At 37.4% G+C, this 18,829-nt stretch overlaps 1 protein-coding gene across 4 annotated transcripts in view; it reads left to right on the top strand.

Moving 5' to 3' along the window:
* The window catches only part of UBR3 (ubiquitin protein ligase E3 component n-recognin 3), a 211,114-nt gene that overhangs the window by 91,366 nt on the left and 100,919 nt on the right, over positions 1-18,829 (top strand). For 2 of the 4 annotated variants that reach the window (XM_075117938.1, XM_075117939.1), the window contains exons 21-25: positions 6,355-6,459; positions 10,245-10,418; positions 10,691-10,723; positions 11,968-12,428; positions 17,558-17,646. In XM_075117938.1, coding sequence (XP_074974039.1) covers positions 6,355-6,459; positions 10,245-10,418; positions 10,691-10,723; positions 11,968-12,428; positions 17,558-17,646 — 862 coding nt within the window. The remainder of the gene's footprint in view (positions 1-6,354; positions 6,460-10,244; positions 10,419-10,690; positions 10,724-11,967; positions 12,429-17,557; positions 17,647-18,829) is intronic. The other 2 variants (XM_075117940.1, XM_075117941.1) reach the window with 1 other exon arrangement.

The following is an 18,829-nucleotide window of genomic DNA, read 5'->3' on the forward strand; positions in this document are numbered from 1 at the left end:
GTAACATCAGAATACAGCATTTTCTACTTTTAAAAATTTTCAGTTTCTGCTTTCTGGTTTTTTTTTTTTTTTAGTAGCTTCTGTTTTTAAATGAAGTGGAATATAAATGCATGTATTCAAAGATGTAAATTTTTTAAATTTTTTCAGTAATTTATTTTATGACCATGCTCATGTTCTATGATTTTTCTGTGTTTGTCACTGTCTGTTATATATTATGTATGTTCCTTAATAGTCAGGTGTCCTAATAGCACCACCTGTTGTTAAGGTTGCCTGACACATTAGTGTCCCATTAGTGTTTTCATTTGCTTATGGCTTTGCCTAACTTTTACCATTTAGGCTGAAATTTTACATGTCGTGTGTGTCTCAGACTGAATTTATTTGGAAATTTTCAGCTAAAACAGTTAAGACATTTCTAAGAATGAGGCTAGGGAAAAATACATTGTCATGCCCATGATTTTAAAAAATAAATAAATCTGTTCTAACACCCCCCATGCTTTTGAGCAGGAACTTGAAATTTAACAAGGAGGTGCCCTGTGTGTCAGGGATGTGCCTTTTGCCATCCCCATGAAAATACGTCCACATTTGGCCAAGTTATAAGCCTTTGAAAAATCACAGTTCACATCTGCTCAGTAGATACTTGGTAAATATTGGCAGCTAAAGTCTCTAAAGATTTAATTCACACTTGAGCATGATCCCTAGGGATGAGAAGGACTTGCCCTGCAATTGCAGTTGCAGGTCCAGGCACTGGAATGGAGAGCTTATATCTCCTGTATTCTCATTGCCTTTCCTTGCTGATATCCAGGCAGGGTGGAAGAGGAAGCTGCCTTATAGAAATGCAGAAGGGACAAGAACAGACCACGGTGATGGCGAGTAGTTTGGGACATAGAGCCTGTTGGGGTGGAAACTGGGACAGGAAATTGGTAGGAGCAGGAAAGGAAAACCGGGACTGCAAGCTGGGATGTGGGGGACTAGAATGACTGGTCAAAGTGACTGGGAGCTGGAGGAGGGAATGAGGGGCAGTGAGGGGGCAGGAGAGATGAAGATTGGATCAGGAGCCAGAGGAGGCTAGGAGTGAAAAAAAAGTGGGGTGGAGGTTAGGGTTGGGGAGCCAGAACTGAGGGAAAGCCAGGGAGCAGGGGGAGAACTGTGTAAAGAAACTGGGACAAGGAGCGCATGAGTGGGAAAGATGGAGATTGGATGAGGAGTCTAGGGAGGGAGACTGGGACTAATAGCCAGTGCAGATGTGTGGAGGGGAAGTAGTGAAGAGACAGATCAGATGAGGACCTGGGCAGAAGTCTAAAGATTGGGGACAAGGGGGAAAGTGGGAATGGCTGGGCAGGGAAAATGGGACTGAGGGGGGAACTGAAGCAGGATGATTGGGATGGGGAGAGAAGCGGGGCAGACTTGAATTGGCTGGGCCAGGAGCCTGGCACTGGGATAATAAGCTTGAAAAGTGAAGACTGGGACTGGGTAGGCAAGAAGAATAGGACTGAGACAAAGATCAAGAGTTGGGGAAGATGGGTGGACGGGGACAGCTTGAAGGAGGGGATGAGACAGAAGGGTCAAGTTTGGGGAGGATGGGTAGAAGACTACACTCCTTTTAAGATCCTGTAATGGAACCCAAAATTCTTGAATCTCGGACTCTTCTCCTGTCAGCAGATATCTATGAAACCTATAGTCAAGTGTGTGTCTCCTCCTCCTCTGGTGCTGGTCTAAATGGAGGATGACAACTTACTACTGCTATCAGTTACTCCATTAGTTCAAGTAACAGAGGTCTGTGCAATGGATCTTAAGTTCCAGCCCTGCTAATGAACCATCTCTTGTTTATGGCCTGATGCTTCAGATTGGAAACTTTTGGACAACACAGCTATCCACACCTGTTTTTCCTTTATGATCTTTTAAAATAATGTTAAGGCTAGTTTCATAGTCCTCTATTTCAGTAGATTTGAACACTTCGAATGCTTGTGCTGTTCAGAGGCTCTGCACTGTCTTTAAGGAATGCATCACCCCAAACTTCTTTGCTCTCATCTCTTGGGGTATGTGGGTTCCCTGTCTTGTCTCACTGGGAAGCTCTCAAGAATCTAAAAGGAAATACTCAGTGTACTTTCCTAATCAGAATATACAAATTTGCTTCTGCTAGGAATATAGGAACTAAGCTGTGATTATTTTTAAGGATTGACTTAAGGGGTCTCTACATGAGTTTTTCTGTACATTTGTGAGTTCTTTTGATTTAAGACCGCATTTGTCATTTTGACCATTTTTGAGATCACAAAAAATCAAGTACACACATGACTGTTTTGGGAAATATTGCATAATTTGCCTTTTGTTTCTGAGTGGCGTAATAGCTCATGATTTTGTTTCAGTCTTCATGCTAATGCTATCTTGAATACAGTTCTCTCAAGACCCATTCACAGTGAGGTTAAGCTGAGTTTGCTGAATAAATTTAAAACTGTGCAAACATCATTAGGTAGCTAGACCAGACTAGGTGCAAAACAGCGTTTGTTATAAAAACTTTTAAAATGGCATTCTGGCAGAGCTCAGGGATATAAATGTTTATAAAATAAGCTGGCCCATTCACAACTAAACTGTATTTAAAACTTGTTTTAAACTTTATTGCAACAAAATCAGTTTGAGCTCAGTATAGACAGGCTTCTAGTTTACTTTCGCCTCCACTTTTTCTCATAAATTGAGCATTCTCACAACTGTTCTTCCCTTTGAATGAAAACATTCACCAGAGGGGAGGTCTTTCTGGATTTCCTCTTCCGAACTCCATTGGCTGTGACTCTAATAATTCTCCCTCTTCAGGAGAAATGGTGGGGTTTTTTAAGAACTCTTTTTTTCCCTGAATTGATAAGGGTGAAATCTTAAGCTATCTCTTTAATGTATGTATTTATTTTGAGAAGCTTTGTTTGGCTGCTTTTTTATGTATCTTTCTGAAGTCTTTTGAATATGCTCCTCATCAGAGAAGAGTGAAGTGGGCTGGTGCTCTCCTTGGACCTTCTGGAAATTGCATTAGTCTCTATGCTCTTAGAAAGTGTGTCAGCTGGATTTAGTAATCCTGCTTATTTTCTTAGGGTCATAAATAGCTACTTCAAAACTGATCACAGTGAGCAAGAAGGATATAAATTGGAGCTCTCATTTACAGTCCTGGTAGAAAAAGAGAATATTCCTGATGGACTGGAATCCTCTGATAAGGTTATGAAACATGGACAAGGATCTTAGCAGCAGAGTGTGATGACCAATGTTTATCTGCGAGGAGGATGAGAAGCTGTTTGCTGGAAGCTAAAAGTAATGCTTGAGCAGACTTACCATTTTTCCAGGCTTACGTGACATTTTGATTTAAAATATAGGACAATTTTATTTGGTCATAATCCTAGTGTACACATAATGTATGCCTGGAAAGAAAGGGTGAGGAATAGGGAACTATGTTTGTCTTTTCCATTTAAACTATATATTCACCTGAACATAATTAAGAAAGAGGTCATCACCTCTTGCTGAACAACTGTACATAAAGTGCATTTGCTGAAGTTCTTCATATTTCTCTGATAACTATGCCAGTTGGTGCATTCCAGAGACAGACTTGCTCTTCAGTAGTCTCATTCTCTCACCACTCTTCACCACCAACTCAATTTGAATGCTTGTGTACTTTAGCAGAGGTTTTTAAGTAAGAGACCAAAATCAACACACATGTGGGAGCTGAGCTGGAAAACAAGTCTGTGTTTCAAAAAATGAGCTCAGGTTGGTCTTGATACTTATCTAGATCCTTATAATGGTGTTCATCACTGAAACATCTGAGTACCTCTCTGAGATAACCAAGATCATAATAGGCTAGTGGCCTAATTTTCCTCCATACTTCACCCAAGGCAGTTGGGCTCTTTTTGTTTGTTTGTTTGCATTTATTTATTTTTTCCCCTCATTCTATTTCCTACCTCATCTCCCCCCTTTTTCTCTTTGCTGTGTTTAGCTGGAACTGTGGGAAAGTGAAGTCAAAGAAATGAGCTTTTCACTTCAATTTGAAGACAGTGAAATTTGTGGTCATTCATATCTCCTTAGGTAATGAGTTCTGAGGAATTGGTCCTGTTGCCAAGAAAGCCCTGCCTTCGGCTCTCGTGAGCTTCATCTTTGAGTTTGACATCTTTGTTGTTCCTGGTTAATATAACTGTCAAGGGAGGCCTCTTCAAAGAGGGAAGCACTTTCTGAGGTATCTTGTGCTAATTCCAGGGGGGGCCTCGAAAGGTAACCCAGAGATCTTGCCCTTCAGCCCCGTTTCTGTGAGGAGCCAGTATAATGAGTGAAGTACCAGATAATGTTTTTGGTGGAGGAAGCTTTATTTTAATATTGGACTGCTTATGCCGAGGCAGAGTGAATTTTAATAGTCTCAGCCTGGAGCTCACAAAGCCTTGGATCACTTTGTCTGACAATGTGGCTCAGTCTTCTGGCTAGTGGAAGATGGAAGAAAAGTAATTTTTGATGCTGTTACTCTGTGTGTTCAGCTACAATGGGAAATCCAGACGGACCCTTCTGCTGCAGACTGCTTGTAGGAGGTAGTAATGTGTAGGTAAAGGAGCCAGTCTGTTGTGTGACCAATTGTGTCTTGTGTGGAAATAACTTGTACAAGACCCATCGTTTACAGTGGGTAGGAGGTTTTGCGCAATAGTATCAAAGTGTTATCTGTACGGATGTTGAAGCATTCAAGAAAAATGAGGTACAATAGCAGACTCCTTGTCGTGTCATTTCAGCATTTCCAGCAGTGCTTCTGAGAAGCCTTTTCTGTCTGTAGTTGAGTAGAGTTTTTAGGATTGTCTGTTGATTTGAAGATGAGGTGGATAGTCTTGTTTTTCTAGCGGAGCCTTTTCTGCACATGAGGACTGGCTGGGAGTAGAATCTCTGCTCTGCCCTCATTTTATGCATTCGAAGGGTATGGTGAATGAGTAATAGGGAGGGACAACATGAGCCAGTATTGGGCTTGTAATGTCATGCTAACCATGTCTTAAAAAGAAACCTAGATGGGGTTCTCATCCTCTAAGGTTCTGGTAGATCAAGGGTCAACAATCCAATAGTCAAACTCTCAGCAGTGTGAGTACATGATCTCAATTAACAACTACATGAGTTGTTCTCATCTCATTGCTATAAGCTGAGCATGCTTGAGTGACAAAGGCATCTGATGGGTTGTTTGTTTTGTTTTGTTTTTTGTATAACCTTACATTTCTCATATTTTGCTTTTTCTTATTAGCACTGGGAGTTTGGATGGATGCATGGTAGTAGGCAGAAAATGCATTTTAATGGGAGCAGAATAACTGCCTGTCTGTAGTACTTTATTTGTACTAAGCTGTGGGAAAGGCTTCTGCTGGTAGAGTTCTGTCTCTGAGTACTGAACAGTAGGGTAGGAGCCACGTGCTATGCCTTTCTTAGTTTGTTTTCATGTTCACTCTTTTTTTTTCTCTTCGCCCTCTTTTCTGTGTCAACTTGAAGAGTTTTAATCTTCATAGGCTTCTGCTGGAAGGAGTTTCTGGGCTGTAGGTGGGGAAAAAGTAAAACAGTCATTCTCTATTTACATTTGAATGTCCTTCCAGCATACTCCTTCAGGGAAGTTAGGAGGACTTGAGATACCTACTTGGAGACCCCAAATCTTTTGTTTTTATAGCCTCTCAGGTGCCAGGCAAACTGGGAGATGGATACTGGGTTGGAGTCTAGAAACCATGTAGAGTTTTCTCTTGAGGTAAAGAATGGCGTTTAAGTTGTTCGGGTGCTTCACAGTAAACATCCCAGTAAGATGAACAGGGCAGTTGACCTATGTGAGGACTATTGTTTCAGACTGTCATTCCTTGTAGATGAAGTAGGATAGCACTAAATCAGTTCACATTGGCAGTCTTCCTTCATGATTCTAAGAGCAAGAAACTTGTATTTAAAATCAGAGCTTAAATTCTGAATGAAAGAATTGGGCAACAGAAGTGTTGATGCAGCATACTGTCTCTGTCCATCTGCTCTTTTTTCTACATTTCCACTCAGGATTCCTCTCTTAATAGGTATGGCTCCTGAGAGTATGTAAAAGAGAAAGGTTTGGTATTTTCAAGCAAGTGTCTCAAATCCATCTACCTTCTCTGAAGGAGCTTACTTGGAAGGGCATTTAGTTGTAAGTGGAAAAGCCTTATGTTCTGGGGCAGCAAATCTTATGTGAACCCCTTATCTTTCCCCATCAAAAGAAAATCTTGGTTATCTTCTTTATCTTTCAGTTTAGGTTACAGACCTCTTCCATCAGTTTCTTTGGCAGCAATAATTTGCACTTTGCACTTTTCATATGAGGGTCTCAAAATGCCGTCATCTGAGTTACAAATGTAAATTTTTTTTTCCTAGATATTGATGGATCATCAAAATTTGTCAGAACATGTCCTTTGCATGGTTTTGTATTTGATTGAATTGGGACTCGAAGATTCACCAGAGCAGGAGTCCGATGAAGAGGTAAGTGTTAAATGTCATTAGTTTTTTCCTTTTTAATAAGGAAAGTATTATTTGTATATGATCTTTAAACAATAACATTAAGAAGCTATAGGCATGATTTAAAATCAAATTTAATAACGAGAATTTTAAAATTTGATTAGGGATACAAGATTGTCATTTTATCGTATAACCAGGGATCAGTTCGAGGCTAAATAATCTTTCTGTCTCAGGTTACAGCAAGGCAGGCAGTTAAGTGGCTTTATTATTTGTTGATGTGACTACGATTGAACATTGCCAAATTGCTGAAATTAGCTGGTGTTGGAATTTTTTCTCTCTTGCTTCCTCCTATTTTAAACAGGTCTTTGTAAAACAATATCATTTTAGTAGTCTAACCTAAAGACTTGGCACCTAATCATGCAGTCCCTCTTGTATGCAATTTCAATGGTATTTACGTGTGTAAGCTAGGTTTACAAGATGGGGCTCTTGGCCCAATGTTTTTTGGATTTCAGGACTCTTCCTTAAGATTTGGGATATTTGCTGGGAAAATTTTCTTGAGAAAATAAATAATAGCCAGTTAATAGTTACTTCAGGAGTGTTTTGCTTAACTTTTGTTTTAAATTAATGTGTGTGTTTTTGAATATCATAAAGTAGCATACAGTTGTGAAAATTAAATTAAAGTCTTGTAGTACATATGCTGGAATGGTCAGTGTAATGCTAATGGACTTATATTTAGTAAATTATTGCTTGAAGATGGTTATTGAAAATGAACTGACTATAAAGCTCACTTAAAGAATAGCTTTCAAGTATCTCTTAACCAATATATCCAGTTGAGAACAGGCAAGCATATTGGTCTTCTCACTTTCAGTATTCTTCTACATTACAAAATTTTTAAAAAAGTATAAAAACTGCAAAAATTATCAAATGAATTCACAACAACAGGTCTGCAAAGGTTTGTCACAACCACAAGGTCAAACTCTTATTAAGGTTTGGCTTTTTAATGATGAATAGAGGTTTTTAAAGCCTATCTGTATGCACCAAAAAAAACCTTAAACGATGAGATGTTCAGAGAATTCTTGGCAATCAGTAATATTCTGCTAGCTAAAAACAAACAAAAATTCTTACATGTTCTATGAAGCTAGAGTAGGTCTGTCTAATTGGATAATATTAATCTTCACACCAACGCATAGTCACCAGCTGAAGGCTACACAAATGAAACATGTTGTAAAGATACCCTTTTTTTTAGTAGCTTTAAAATTGAGTATCCCACGTCTGGGAGGATTCTTTACGGGGAGGATATCGTAACAGTAGGCTGAGGGCTATTCGGGGCCACTATTCACCAAGACCCCAATCTTGTTTTTCCACATGGTCAGGTTCTGTACCTGCACATTGACAGGTTCTGTACCTGCACATCTGCACCTACCATTGACTTCAGTGAGACTCCATGTGGTTGGAACAAATAACATGCAGGATCAGGGGCCAAAGTAAAATCTCCATTTTCCATGGACTTTTGAAAAAGTTAGAATCAAATTATTCCCTTTAAAAATGTTTCTATAACTCCCAATGGCTGGAAGTTGAAGCTTGACAAGTTCAGACTGGAAGTGAAGTGCTTTTTTTTTTTTACCATTAAGGGTCATTTATCATGGATACTACTTGCCACGGGATATGGTGGATTCTCCATCACCTGACATCTTTAAATCAAGATTGGTTGTCTGTCTTAAAGACAGCCTGTAGTTCAACCACAAGTTATTGGGCTTGATGCAGCAGTTTCCTAGGTGTCATTCTATGGCTTATTTTGTGCAGGTAGTCAGACTAGATAACCACAATGATCTTTCTTCCTTTAAAATCTCTGAATATCTGAGAGCAGAATTTGGCCCCAGACATTACATAAAGGAAGCAAAATCTTAAGTGTTTTTATTAATGAATTTAACAAACACATTTTATTCCCAGAACAATACTGTTCCATTATTTAATGTAATGTGCAAACAAGGAAATAAATGAATTGTAGCTATATTTTGGATAGCTTAATAAGAAACATCATATGAAAAAAGGAGAAAGCACTTAGGACAGAAACTGTACTCTTAAAAACTATTTTTAAAATGGAGATAAAGTGGCGGTGGATGAGAGGAAGTTACCATTCCTCAAATTTATTTGACAGCATTACAGTTCCAGAACAACAGTTATCTTAAACCATCTCGCAGTTTTTGTAAAGTTGAACAACCCGTTTAATACAATATTGAAAACAGCATCCAGTTTAGTGTGTTTAAGTGAGAAATTTTCATAGAGGAATCCTAGTAGCCATTGGAGAAATCATTGTCCCTTACCCAGGTAACTATCAGCACTGAAGATACTGAGGTCATTAAACATTAGTACTGTAGATGACAATGTCCATAATACCAGTGAAAGAGACAATATTTGATAAAAATATATAATGGCAGCATAACGAAAGACTATTTGACCTATGCAGGGGTTCTCAAACTTCATTGCACCGTGACTCCCTTCGGAAAATAAAATTACTACATGATCCCAGAACGGGATATCAAAGCCTGAGCCCCTGTGTGGGGGCCAAAGTTGAAGCCCAAGGACTTCAGCTCCAGTCAGGGGGCCTGTAACCTGAGTCCTGATGCCCAGGGCTGAAGCCCTCAGGCTTTGGTCCCGGACCCCAGAAAGTCTAAGACAGCCCTGACAACCCCATTAAAATGGAGTCGAGACCCACTTTGGGGTCCCGACCCACAGTTTGAGAACCGCTGACCTAGAATATTAATTTTTTTTTGTCAAAACAAAAAGCATTAGAAGGCAGTGATATACCATTATTTTGAAGAAAGCTATTGAATTTCACATTACCTTTTCCAACCAGTGTAAGAACCTAGATAGATAGGTCTTGAATATCTGTGGTTCTGTGTAGGTCAGCTAGTCCGTGCCCCCTAACTAGTGCAGGATTTTTCCTTACAATATATATATTTTTTTCATTACTTTATCCAGTTCTGTTTTATATGACTCAGGAAACTGGCCTTCTGCTATTCTCCTTAGAAGATTAGTTTACCCTATGCTAGAGCTCACAGTTAGAAATTTTATCCCATTACTCTCAGTTCATACCACTTTGTACTACCCTGAAGAATTCCTTTCCTCCTCATGCATGCTCTCTTCATATATTTATAGATGCTTATATTTGAACAAAATATAATTTTTCTACATTTTTTTGAGGTTTTCAGTCCAGCAGTCTGTCACTAGCATTTTTGAAGATCTGTATCATTTTACCAAGGTACATACCTTGGTGGGATCTGGGTTACTACAGAAAATTCTTTCCTGGGTATCTGGCTGGTGAATCTTGCCCATATGCTCAGGGTTTAGCTGATCGCCATATTTGGGGTCGGGAAGGAATTTTCCTCCAGGGCAGATTGGAAGAGGCCCTGGAGGTTTTTCGCCTTCCTCTGTAGCATGGGGCACGGGTCACTTGCTGGAGGATTCTCTGCTCCTTGAAGTCTTTAAACCACGATTTGAGGACTTCAGTAGCTCAGACATAGGTGAAAGGTTTTTTGCAGGAGTGGGTGGGTGAGATTCTCTGGCCTGCATTGTGCAGGAGGTCGGACTAGATGATCATAATGGTCCCTTCTGACCTTAGTATCTATGAATCTATACTCCAGTGTACGGTTCCCTTTTACTACAGAGATAATAATCAGCTTTGGTACAGTTCTAAAAGCAACATTATTTATCATAGTCTATAAAAGAAATATCTATCTAGCTAACATATATATAAAATGTACACAAAGTTTTTTCCATTGATTTGTTTTTCATGGCTATTACTCTAGGATTCTGTTGGTGAACATGAACGTTGCCATGACAGTTGGTTTCCAGGTAGTAACTTGGTGTCTAACATGCGTCACTTTATTAACTATGTTCGAGTGAGAGTACCAGAGACTGCTCCAGAAGTGAAGAGAGAACCACCTGCAAGTACCAGCTCTGATGGCTTAGCTTTTTCCCAGGTAAGTGTAAAGAAATCCTAAGTTTTTTGTCTTCTGCAATAAGAGTGCCAGAAAGATGTAACTAATGTATTGATTGTTTTGAACACCAGTTAACTTACCTTAATACTGATTAGTTTTATAAGTTTCTCAGGAGTATTTTTCCTCATCAATACCACTACATTATTTCTGTGGCAGGATTATTCCTGAAGTGTGGAAGTTATTTCAAAACATGCCTTTTTCCAAATGACCGTTTTTAATTCCACCCTCTTCTCCCTCCCTGCCCAACCTACCAGAGTCCAAGGCGGTCTAAGAGCCTTCAAAGAGAGGTAGATTTGTGTGCCGTTTGTATTCTAATGCCCTTAACTGGCAACATGGCTTTAACTACGCTTACCATTAACTTCCATTACCATAACAATCCATTAATTTCTGAGACTTTTTTTATTTTGCAAGTACCTATGCATTTTGTCAGCCCCTCATTCTTAAATAATAGACTGATAGATTTGAATGACTTAGAATTTGACATAATTTGGTTTTTAAAATAATTCCCATTTATTAAAGGTATTAAATGTTTTTTTTTCCTGGCCTACTACTGGAGCAAATATGGGCTCACTATGTATGTGCCTTTTGTTGTTTGTTTTGTTTTTGCCACTGCAGATGGCAAACTAATGTTACTAACATATTATAATGTTATGTTGTCTAGTGTCTCATATCTGAATAATCTTGACCTATTAATGTTATGTAGAAAGTGTGTTCGAAATGATTAATGGCAAATTGGTTTGTTTTTGTGGAAGCAAAATTAATTTTTATAAACTGGAATCATAAGATTTATAACCGGTAGATAATCCAGTCTCTATTGTCATTGTTGTTTTTATGTAAGAACACCAGATTTAAAGAGAGCTACAGCAGTGACGTGTAGTTTATATAGCAGGTATTTTTGTGTGTTAGCACAACATTTTTTCCCAATAAAAACTGGCCATCATTTAAAAGAAACAAAAGAAAAAACGGGAGTGCCTGAAGTCAGACTCCCCACTCCAAATTTAGTCACCTAAATAATTGGAAGCTGTTGAGTGCTCACCTTTTCTGGAAAATGAGGACTACGTTTTAAAAAAAATAGGATCCATAAGTTAAGCTCCTAATGCCATATTTAGGCACTTAAAAAGTAACTTGATTCTTTGTAGTTTTGATCACTCAACAGCTTACACTGAGATCAGTATCTTAACGTTAAATATGAAATTGATTATTTGCTGTTCAACTAAAAACATAAATATTAATATGGATACTTTAAATTTTCATACCTGGCTTTTTATATTTATGAGTATAACCAGTATGTATAAAGTCATGTTGAACATGCAGGATATTTTGAATATAGAAATATTTTTAAATTGTGGCAAAATAACTAATAATTGCATGGGAAGAGGAAATTAAAGGCATAGGAATGGCTTTATTGTTTTTTCATTAGCTAGCTGTTGGAAGCTGAAAAGATGTTGCCTATAGTTTTGCAAAATGATTATTGTTGATTCTTGTACTCCCTTTTATTAATCCACTACAAATAGCTCTTTCTTTTTTTAAGAACTCAGGGACAGCTCAAGTGTTCAGCTTGGTTGCAGAACGTAGAAAGAAATTTCAGGAAATTATCAATCGCAATAGTAGTGAAGCAAGTCAGGTAGTTCGTCCCAAGACATCAATGAAATGGTCAGCACCTGGTGCAACACCACAGCTAACCACAGCCATTCTGGAAATCAAAGAAAGCATATTGTCCCTGCTTATCAAACTTCATCACAAACTCTCAGGAAAACAAAACTCTTACTATCCTCCATGGTTTGATGATATGGAGGTTTTAATCCAACCAGAAATTCCTAAATATTCTCATGGTGATGGGATGACAGCAGTAGAAAGAATTTTATTGAAAGCTGCAGTACAAAGCAGATTGAATAAACGTATCATTGAAGAGATATGCAGAAAAGTGACTCCTCCTGTACCACCAAAAAAGATTAGTCCTGCAGAGAAGAAAACTTTGGACAAAGAGGAAAGGTAATGTATTAAAAATAATATGGGGCACAATGGAGCGGGTGGTGGTATGTACCCCTGTCTGTCTGATAAATTGATCTATTTGTTTGGCAGTAATTTCTAAACCAACAAATAATTTACCAAAAAATTTAAAATCTTAAATTATAACTCTAGTCTTCAACAGCCAGTCCTGCAAGCTGCCTGATTTAAATGTCTGTTGAGTGTCATCAGCACCTTGCAGGATTGGGCCTTTACATAAAGAAATTCTTGGGGAAAGTTTCCTGCTGTGTGTATAACTAATGATAGTTAGCATATGTTTTTGTTTTTGTAATGCTTGTCTTCCCTTTCCTTAATCCTTCCCATTGTTCCTGGTCATCTTGTGTCATGTTATATGTGAGGTCTTTTGATTGGCGATCATGACTTCTTTGTTTGCATCAGTGGTTCTCAATCATTTTTGGTCCATGGTCAAAAATGTAGATTCTAGACATTCAGGGCTACAAAATAAAGAACTTTAAAGCAGACACCTTTTAATGTCTAGAACAGTTGTTACTATCTGAGGACTTTCTCTCCTTTCCTAGGCTTTGAGTGAGCTATACTTTTGGGAGGATGGAAGGGGTGATAAAGTCTACATTAGCAAAGACAAGAAAGAAACCGTTTCCAAGGAAGATAATTTTTTTTTTAAATAAGGCAGTTTGAAGCTGACCATGGGCTTGCAAGGTTGAAATTAGATCAGGGGAGATGAATTAGTGGGCACATCATGACACTGTATGTCTGTGATAAAGTGCACAATCACATGTATATTGTCTCTGTGTATACCTATGTATATATTGTAGCAGAAGAGACGTGACTTCTATATAAAGGTTGTCTGATGCTTTTTTCCTACTTTTTTTGGGGGAACACTAATGTCCCATTGTTTTCGGTATGATTTTGAAAGTTGGCAAGAGGATAGTCCTGGGATCAGGGAAGTGCCTACTGATGATCCCATCAAAATCTGTTCAAATTTGGCAGAGAGAAGCTTTCAAAAATCTCTGTATGCAGTTTGTGTTATGCCCAGACAAGCATGCTAGTGGCTTGCTACTAAAATTGCTCAACGTTCAGTGCTTTCCAGCATGTCACTCGTTTTGCCACACAGAATTGAGCTTCTGGATGGGGCACCATCACACATAACATGTTTTTCCTTCTCTTTCTCTCTCTCTCTCTCTCTCTTTTTTTTTTAAGTACTTGGATAGAACATGCAAAAAGTTATGTTAAAAGACTATTAAGTGGCAAAAAATAGTATGTGATCATGTAATTGAAGAGTATGTTAGTACATATGCAGACAGGGCAGAATTAAGGTTGTATGAGGAACTTTTAATGAGCTACTATGCAATCTTAATAACATTAAGTAAATAGGGGATATTTTTGTGTGTGGTTGTATACACACCTACACACAGAATGTCACATCTAAATTTATTTTTGGTTTATTTTATTTGAAGAAAAATGCATTTCCAGTAGCTTTCATATAGTTACATTTCTAGTAACTTTTGGAGAACCAGAGAGACTTCAGTGAAAGATTGGATCACCTAGCAGGTCAGTTTGCCCTTCGTTACTCAAGGAACACTTTTCTTTTTTGAAAAGATGAGCTTTCTTCTGAGCTGTTCCATCTTCAAGTGGTTTACTTGGCAAGATAATATTGGTATGAACATAGCTGCAAGAAATCCAGGAATAGAAAGATTTCAGTCTTTTATAAAAGCTATAGGTTCCCAAGAACATCAAGTGTGTGTGCGTGTATGTATGTATAGTGTACTTGTAATTTCAGTTTGTTTTAAAATGATTTGGGAAAGTTTTAAAAAAATCAACAACAAAATTCATTCTATTCTAGTTGGCTAGAAATACAGTATAGACCTTAAGAACTGTAGGATTCTAAGACGTTCAGCTTTTAGGCACTTCAAGAAAAGCTATACTGGCTGGAGTGGCAAAGAAGAAAGTTGGTCTTTACAGAAAAGACCAGTGCGACCTTGAGCAGTTAAGGGTAAATGACCTGCTGTATGATCAGTACTTTCACTGAAGTCTCTATGGCTACTTAAAATTACTGAAGGCTTTAGACTCATGCAAAACCCTAATACTAGAAGTGTATTTTTCTTTAAATAAAATAAACCCAAAATAAATTCATATGTTTTTATGAACCATATTATCTAAAAACCTTGACTAAATATAAAACCAAAACTCAATATAAACTAAACGCTACAAAATAAAAATTAAAACTTTTTTCAATCATTCAGTGAACTAAAGAAGAAACTTTAGAAGGTGAAACTTGCTTTTTTTTAAATGTGCTGATTGTCTCTTTAAAAATACAGTGCTACACTTTGAAATACTTATGCCTCAGTTGTGCAACTGAGGGTTCTTCAGTTTAAACAGAGGGGAAGAGAGAATAAGTGAAACAGAACTGTATTTTTCATGTAATAAAGGGTAATTCCATGCATTTTCTCTGTAAAGGATGTGACATTTGAGCAGACATGTTCTGAATACTTTTATGTTGAATAAAGCTCAAAGGATCACTTGATTATGATAAATGATAATTTCCAGTTATTTGTCATCCAAATGACTATTTTTCTACCTACTTGAATCAGCGATGTTGTTTGCAAAGACTTGAAACAAATATTCTAACAGGCAGTACCTTGTGACCGTTTAGAATTCAAATGGATCTAATCTGATGACTATGTGAGCAGCATGAATCTAAGCTTCAATTGACATTTGTATTTCAAGTCTAGTTTTGTAATAATGAAGATTGAGCAGGCAGTGTTTGAGCACTCAGTGATGACCCATTTCTAGTTACCTCAACCTACAAAGACAAACTTGGCATCTCTCACATGATCGATTGTCACCATAGAAACCAAGACAGAGCTAGAGGAGAGACTGAGCTGCTTACAATATTTTTCAGCCTCAGTATCTTAGGCCCTTGGGCTATCATGGAAAATTACTGAGCTGTACTGAATCTGTCAGAGTTTGTTTATGTCTCCTTATTAAGGTTCTCTATTTACAGTCAGACTCTTTTAGTAAAAACGAAGCATAGGTTGAGGAAAAAATTCTGGAGAAAAATTACCACAATAATTCCAATAGGAGGTTGTCTCACATTACGGATGCATCCTCTAAAATAATCAATCTTAAAATTGTTGTAAGAAAAAAAAATTTAAAAAGTGGTGACTTTTCAATGTGACAAATAAATATGTGCGGATGTGGGGATACTTGAATTCTAAAAATGCCTAAGAAAATTGACTAAGTTAAATAATACTTGCTCAAGAAAAACAGTTTCTAATTACTCTTGCCCTTTCTTAAAACTATATTTTACTTAATCAGTGTAAATAATTTCATTCCCAGGGTCCTATTGAGTCACTGTACAATTTACTGTGGATTTAATTTTAAGGGTGACTTTTTGTTTCCTTTAAAACATAAAATTTTATCTTTCCATATAATGCGTGTGTGTGTCATTTTTCTCAGTAAAGGGGAAGGGGAGGAGAGGGATGGGACAGCCTACAGAGAGCCTAGTGACTGATTCCTCCAAATTCTCAAACAATTAATAGGTATCATTATACTTATTGTGATATTTTAAAATGTATCTTAAAATAAATAAAATAAATTAGTGAGTTTTCTTTGTTAATAGGAACATAAACTGTGTAAAGTGCATTTCCAAAACATTTCCAAAGCAAACTTAATTTAAAAAAATAAAATGGAGTGACAAAACAGTGAATATCACAGCGCTAGAAGCTCATTTCAGGGATATTTATTTATTGGCTCTTTATTGGCTCTAATTTAATTTGTTTGTGTTTTTGGGTGGGAAGCGTGTGATGAGGAGAAACCAGACCTGTGAAAGATAATGAGCGGGCAGCACTGGCATTTAAAGGCCACTTTTTTCCCACCAGTGTAAGCAACTGCTGATGAGGTTTTTCAAAACCTTAGCAAGGATTAAAATCATTGATATCATCTTTGGTTGAAAAAAGTAATTCAGTCTTGATTCTAGTGTTGTCCTGAGGCTCTTTATGAGCAGAGTTTGGATATTTTCCCAGGCTGTTTTATGCTAAATAACGTATGCTAATTTTGTGGTGATGATCTAGTCACATGAAACTGAATATATGGAGTTACCATATTTCTTTCATTTAATTTGAACTTGGAACCACTTAGTAGGCAGCAACTTAAGAAGAGCATTGATGATCTTGTGGTTAAAGCAGTTGAATAATACCCAGGACAATTTGGTTTTACCTCTGGCTCTTCTATGGACTTCCTTTGTGATCCTGGGGAAGACACTGAAACCAAAATTCCCTAGGTGACCACTAATTGTGTGGTACTCCTTTTTTGGGGGCCCAATTTAAGACACCATGAGCATGATTTTCAGAAGAGCTGAGTACTCACAACTGCAAATGAAGTCAGTTGGAGTTGTGGATGTTCAGCATCTTTGGAAAAATCAGTCTCTAGGTTGCTTGAGCAGCATTAATTTTAGTGTTTCTTAACTTTTGAATGCTTGATGTTGCAACCTTAGCATCCTTTTATATGTCTTATACATTTTGTACATATTTTTAAATGGATAGCTAAAACAAGAATTTGGTGTTTGTGCCCTCCTCCTACTCCATCTCCTTTATCCTCTTTTATCCCGATCACAGGCAATGGCATACAAATCAGGCAGTTTTGTTGCTGTTTTTTGGCCTGGACTAGTAAATTTTAATCACTGTTTGCAAGGGAAGCAGAAAAGTATGGACACTAGAAGTTATTGTGGGGATGTGTATACTGATGCTGCCATTTTTCTCCGGCTTGCTTCCATTTTTTGTGAGTTGCTCTTCCCTAATGCGGTACAAAAATAACATTCAGGAGTAATGTCCTTATTTCTTGTACACTGGTAAGTCCTGATTAGATCATCATCCTTTGGTTTTGTTGTCTGGCTTTCATCCCTTCCCGTGTAACCAACAAAAACTAGTCATCATTCATCATCAAGGACCACTTCTAGGGTATTAGATTCCTCATTTGTCTGTCTAACAAATGAATGCAAAGAGGGGACCGTGGTAAATCTTGTATCTCAGATGCAATTGTGTGGAGTGCTAACTGCTATGCTATAAACCCAAGAAAATACATTTTTAACTCTTCTCTCACTGTTCTTCAGTAAATTTCTAATATCTTTCATGTAGACGACAAAAGGCCAGAGAGAGGCAACAAAAGTTGCTAGCTGAATTTGCTTCGAGACAGAAAAGCTTCATGGAAACTGCCATGGATGTTGGTAAGTTGTATTACTTATTTTATTGTATGTAGTTAAGTTATTTTTAAAAAGTCCCTTGTACCAATTTCTGTGCATTTGATGCTCCCACAGATGTTTACAAATGCAGTTTCTCTTAAAAAAAAAAAAAAAAAAAAAAAAAAAGAAAATGCTGCTGCTGCTTAATAAGGCGCCCTTTACAAATAGGCTACATTTCCTGGACTTCAAATAATTCTTCATACTATGCACTTACATTGTGTAGCTACTTATATCCTAGGACTTCCAAAGGACTTCACAAACACTGAACATCACAAATTCTTGTGAGAGACACACACTCAGTGCTTTTCACAGATAAACTCAGGCCAAGTAATGGTAAGTGGCTTGACCCAGGAATGGAATCTGACTCCCAATTCTGCTCTCTTACCACCTGACCATGCTGTCTACCAAACAAAGCATGGCAATCATGAAAATGTTCAGGAGCTAATTTGTAGAACTGAGCCCAAACCATCCATAAAGGGCAAATAGTTTTTACACAGGGTGGATAAAAGTTGATGGATTTTTTTTTTAAATTTAAATTTAATACATTTTTCTTTTTTAAAATAAACCTGTTTAAAATTGAAATTATGACAGCCTATGTTAGGACTACATTTACTGTAAACTATTAAAGTCATTTAAATAAAAAAAACTGCAAACATGAGCCCTCTCACATGTTAATAGTTAAAAGATGCTGCTTTTTTAATTAGATGGAGAATCAAAAGGAAAACATCTTAACATTTGAGGTCAGTGCAAGCTTGTAAATGTATCACGATGTCATGCACTGCATTACTATATATATTATTTTCAGACCATGGAGCGAATACTGGTATTTACTTTTTTCCAAATGTAAGTACTTTTAGTTTCTGTTGTGCAGAAAAGCTTTTTCATTAATTACTTTTGTTTTCAATTTAGCTAGCAGATACAGAGAATATTTTCTTCATTTGGACTAGTTCACTCAAAGTTAAGATGACATTTTGGGGAGTTAAAAAAGCAGGAAAGCTTGTTTTTCCTTTTCAAATGTATAAATAAAAATGAAGTGGGAGGGGATGAGCTCTGCTAATTCTAAAAATTTGAAGGATGTGGGGCCAGATTTTAAAAAATATTTAGGCACCTAAAGTTTCAGAGAGGTGCCTAATGGGATTTTCAAAAGTGTCTGAGTATGTTAGGTGCC

The sequence above is a fragment of the Caretta caretta genome, chromosome 11 (assembly GCF_965140235.1).
Source record: "Caretta caretta isolate rCarCar2 chromosome 11, rCarCar1.hap1, whole genome shotgun sequence".
NCBI lineage: Eukaryota > Metazoa > Chordata > Testudines > Cheloniidae > Caretta > Caretta caretta.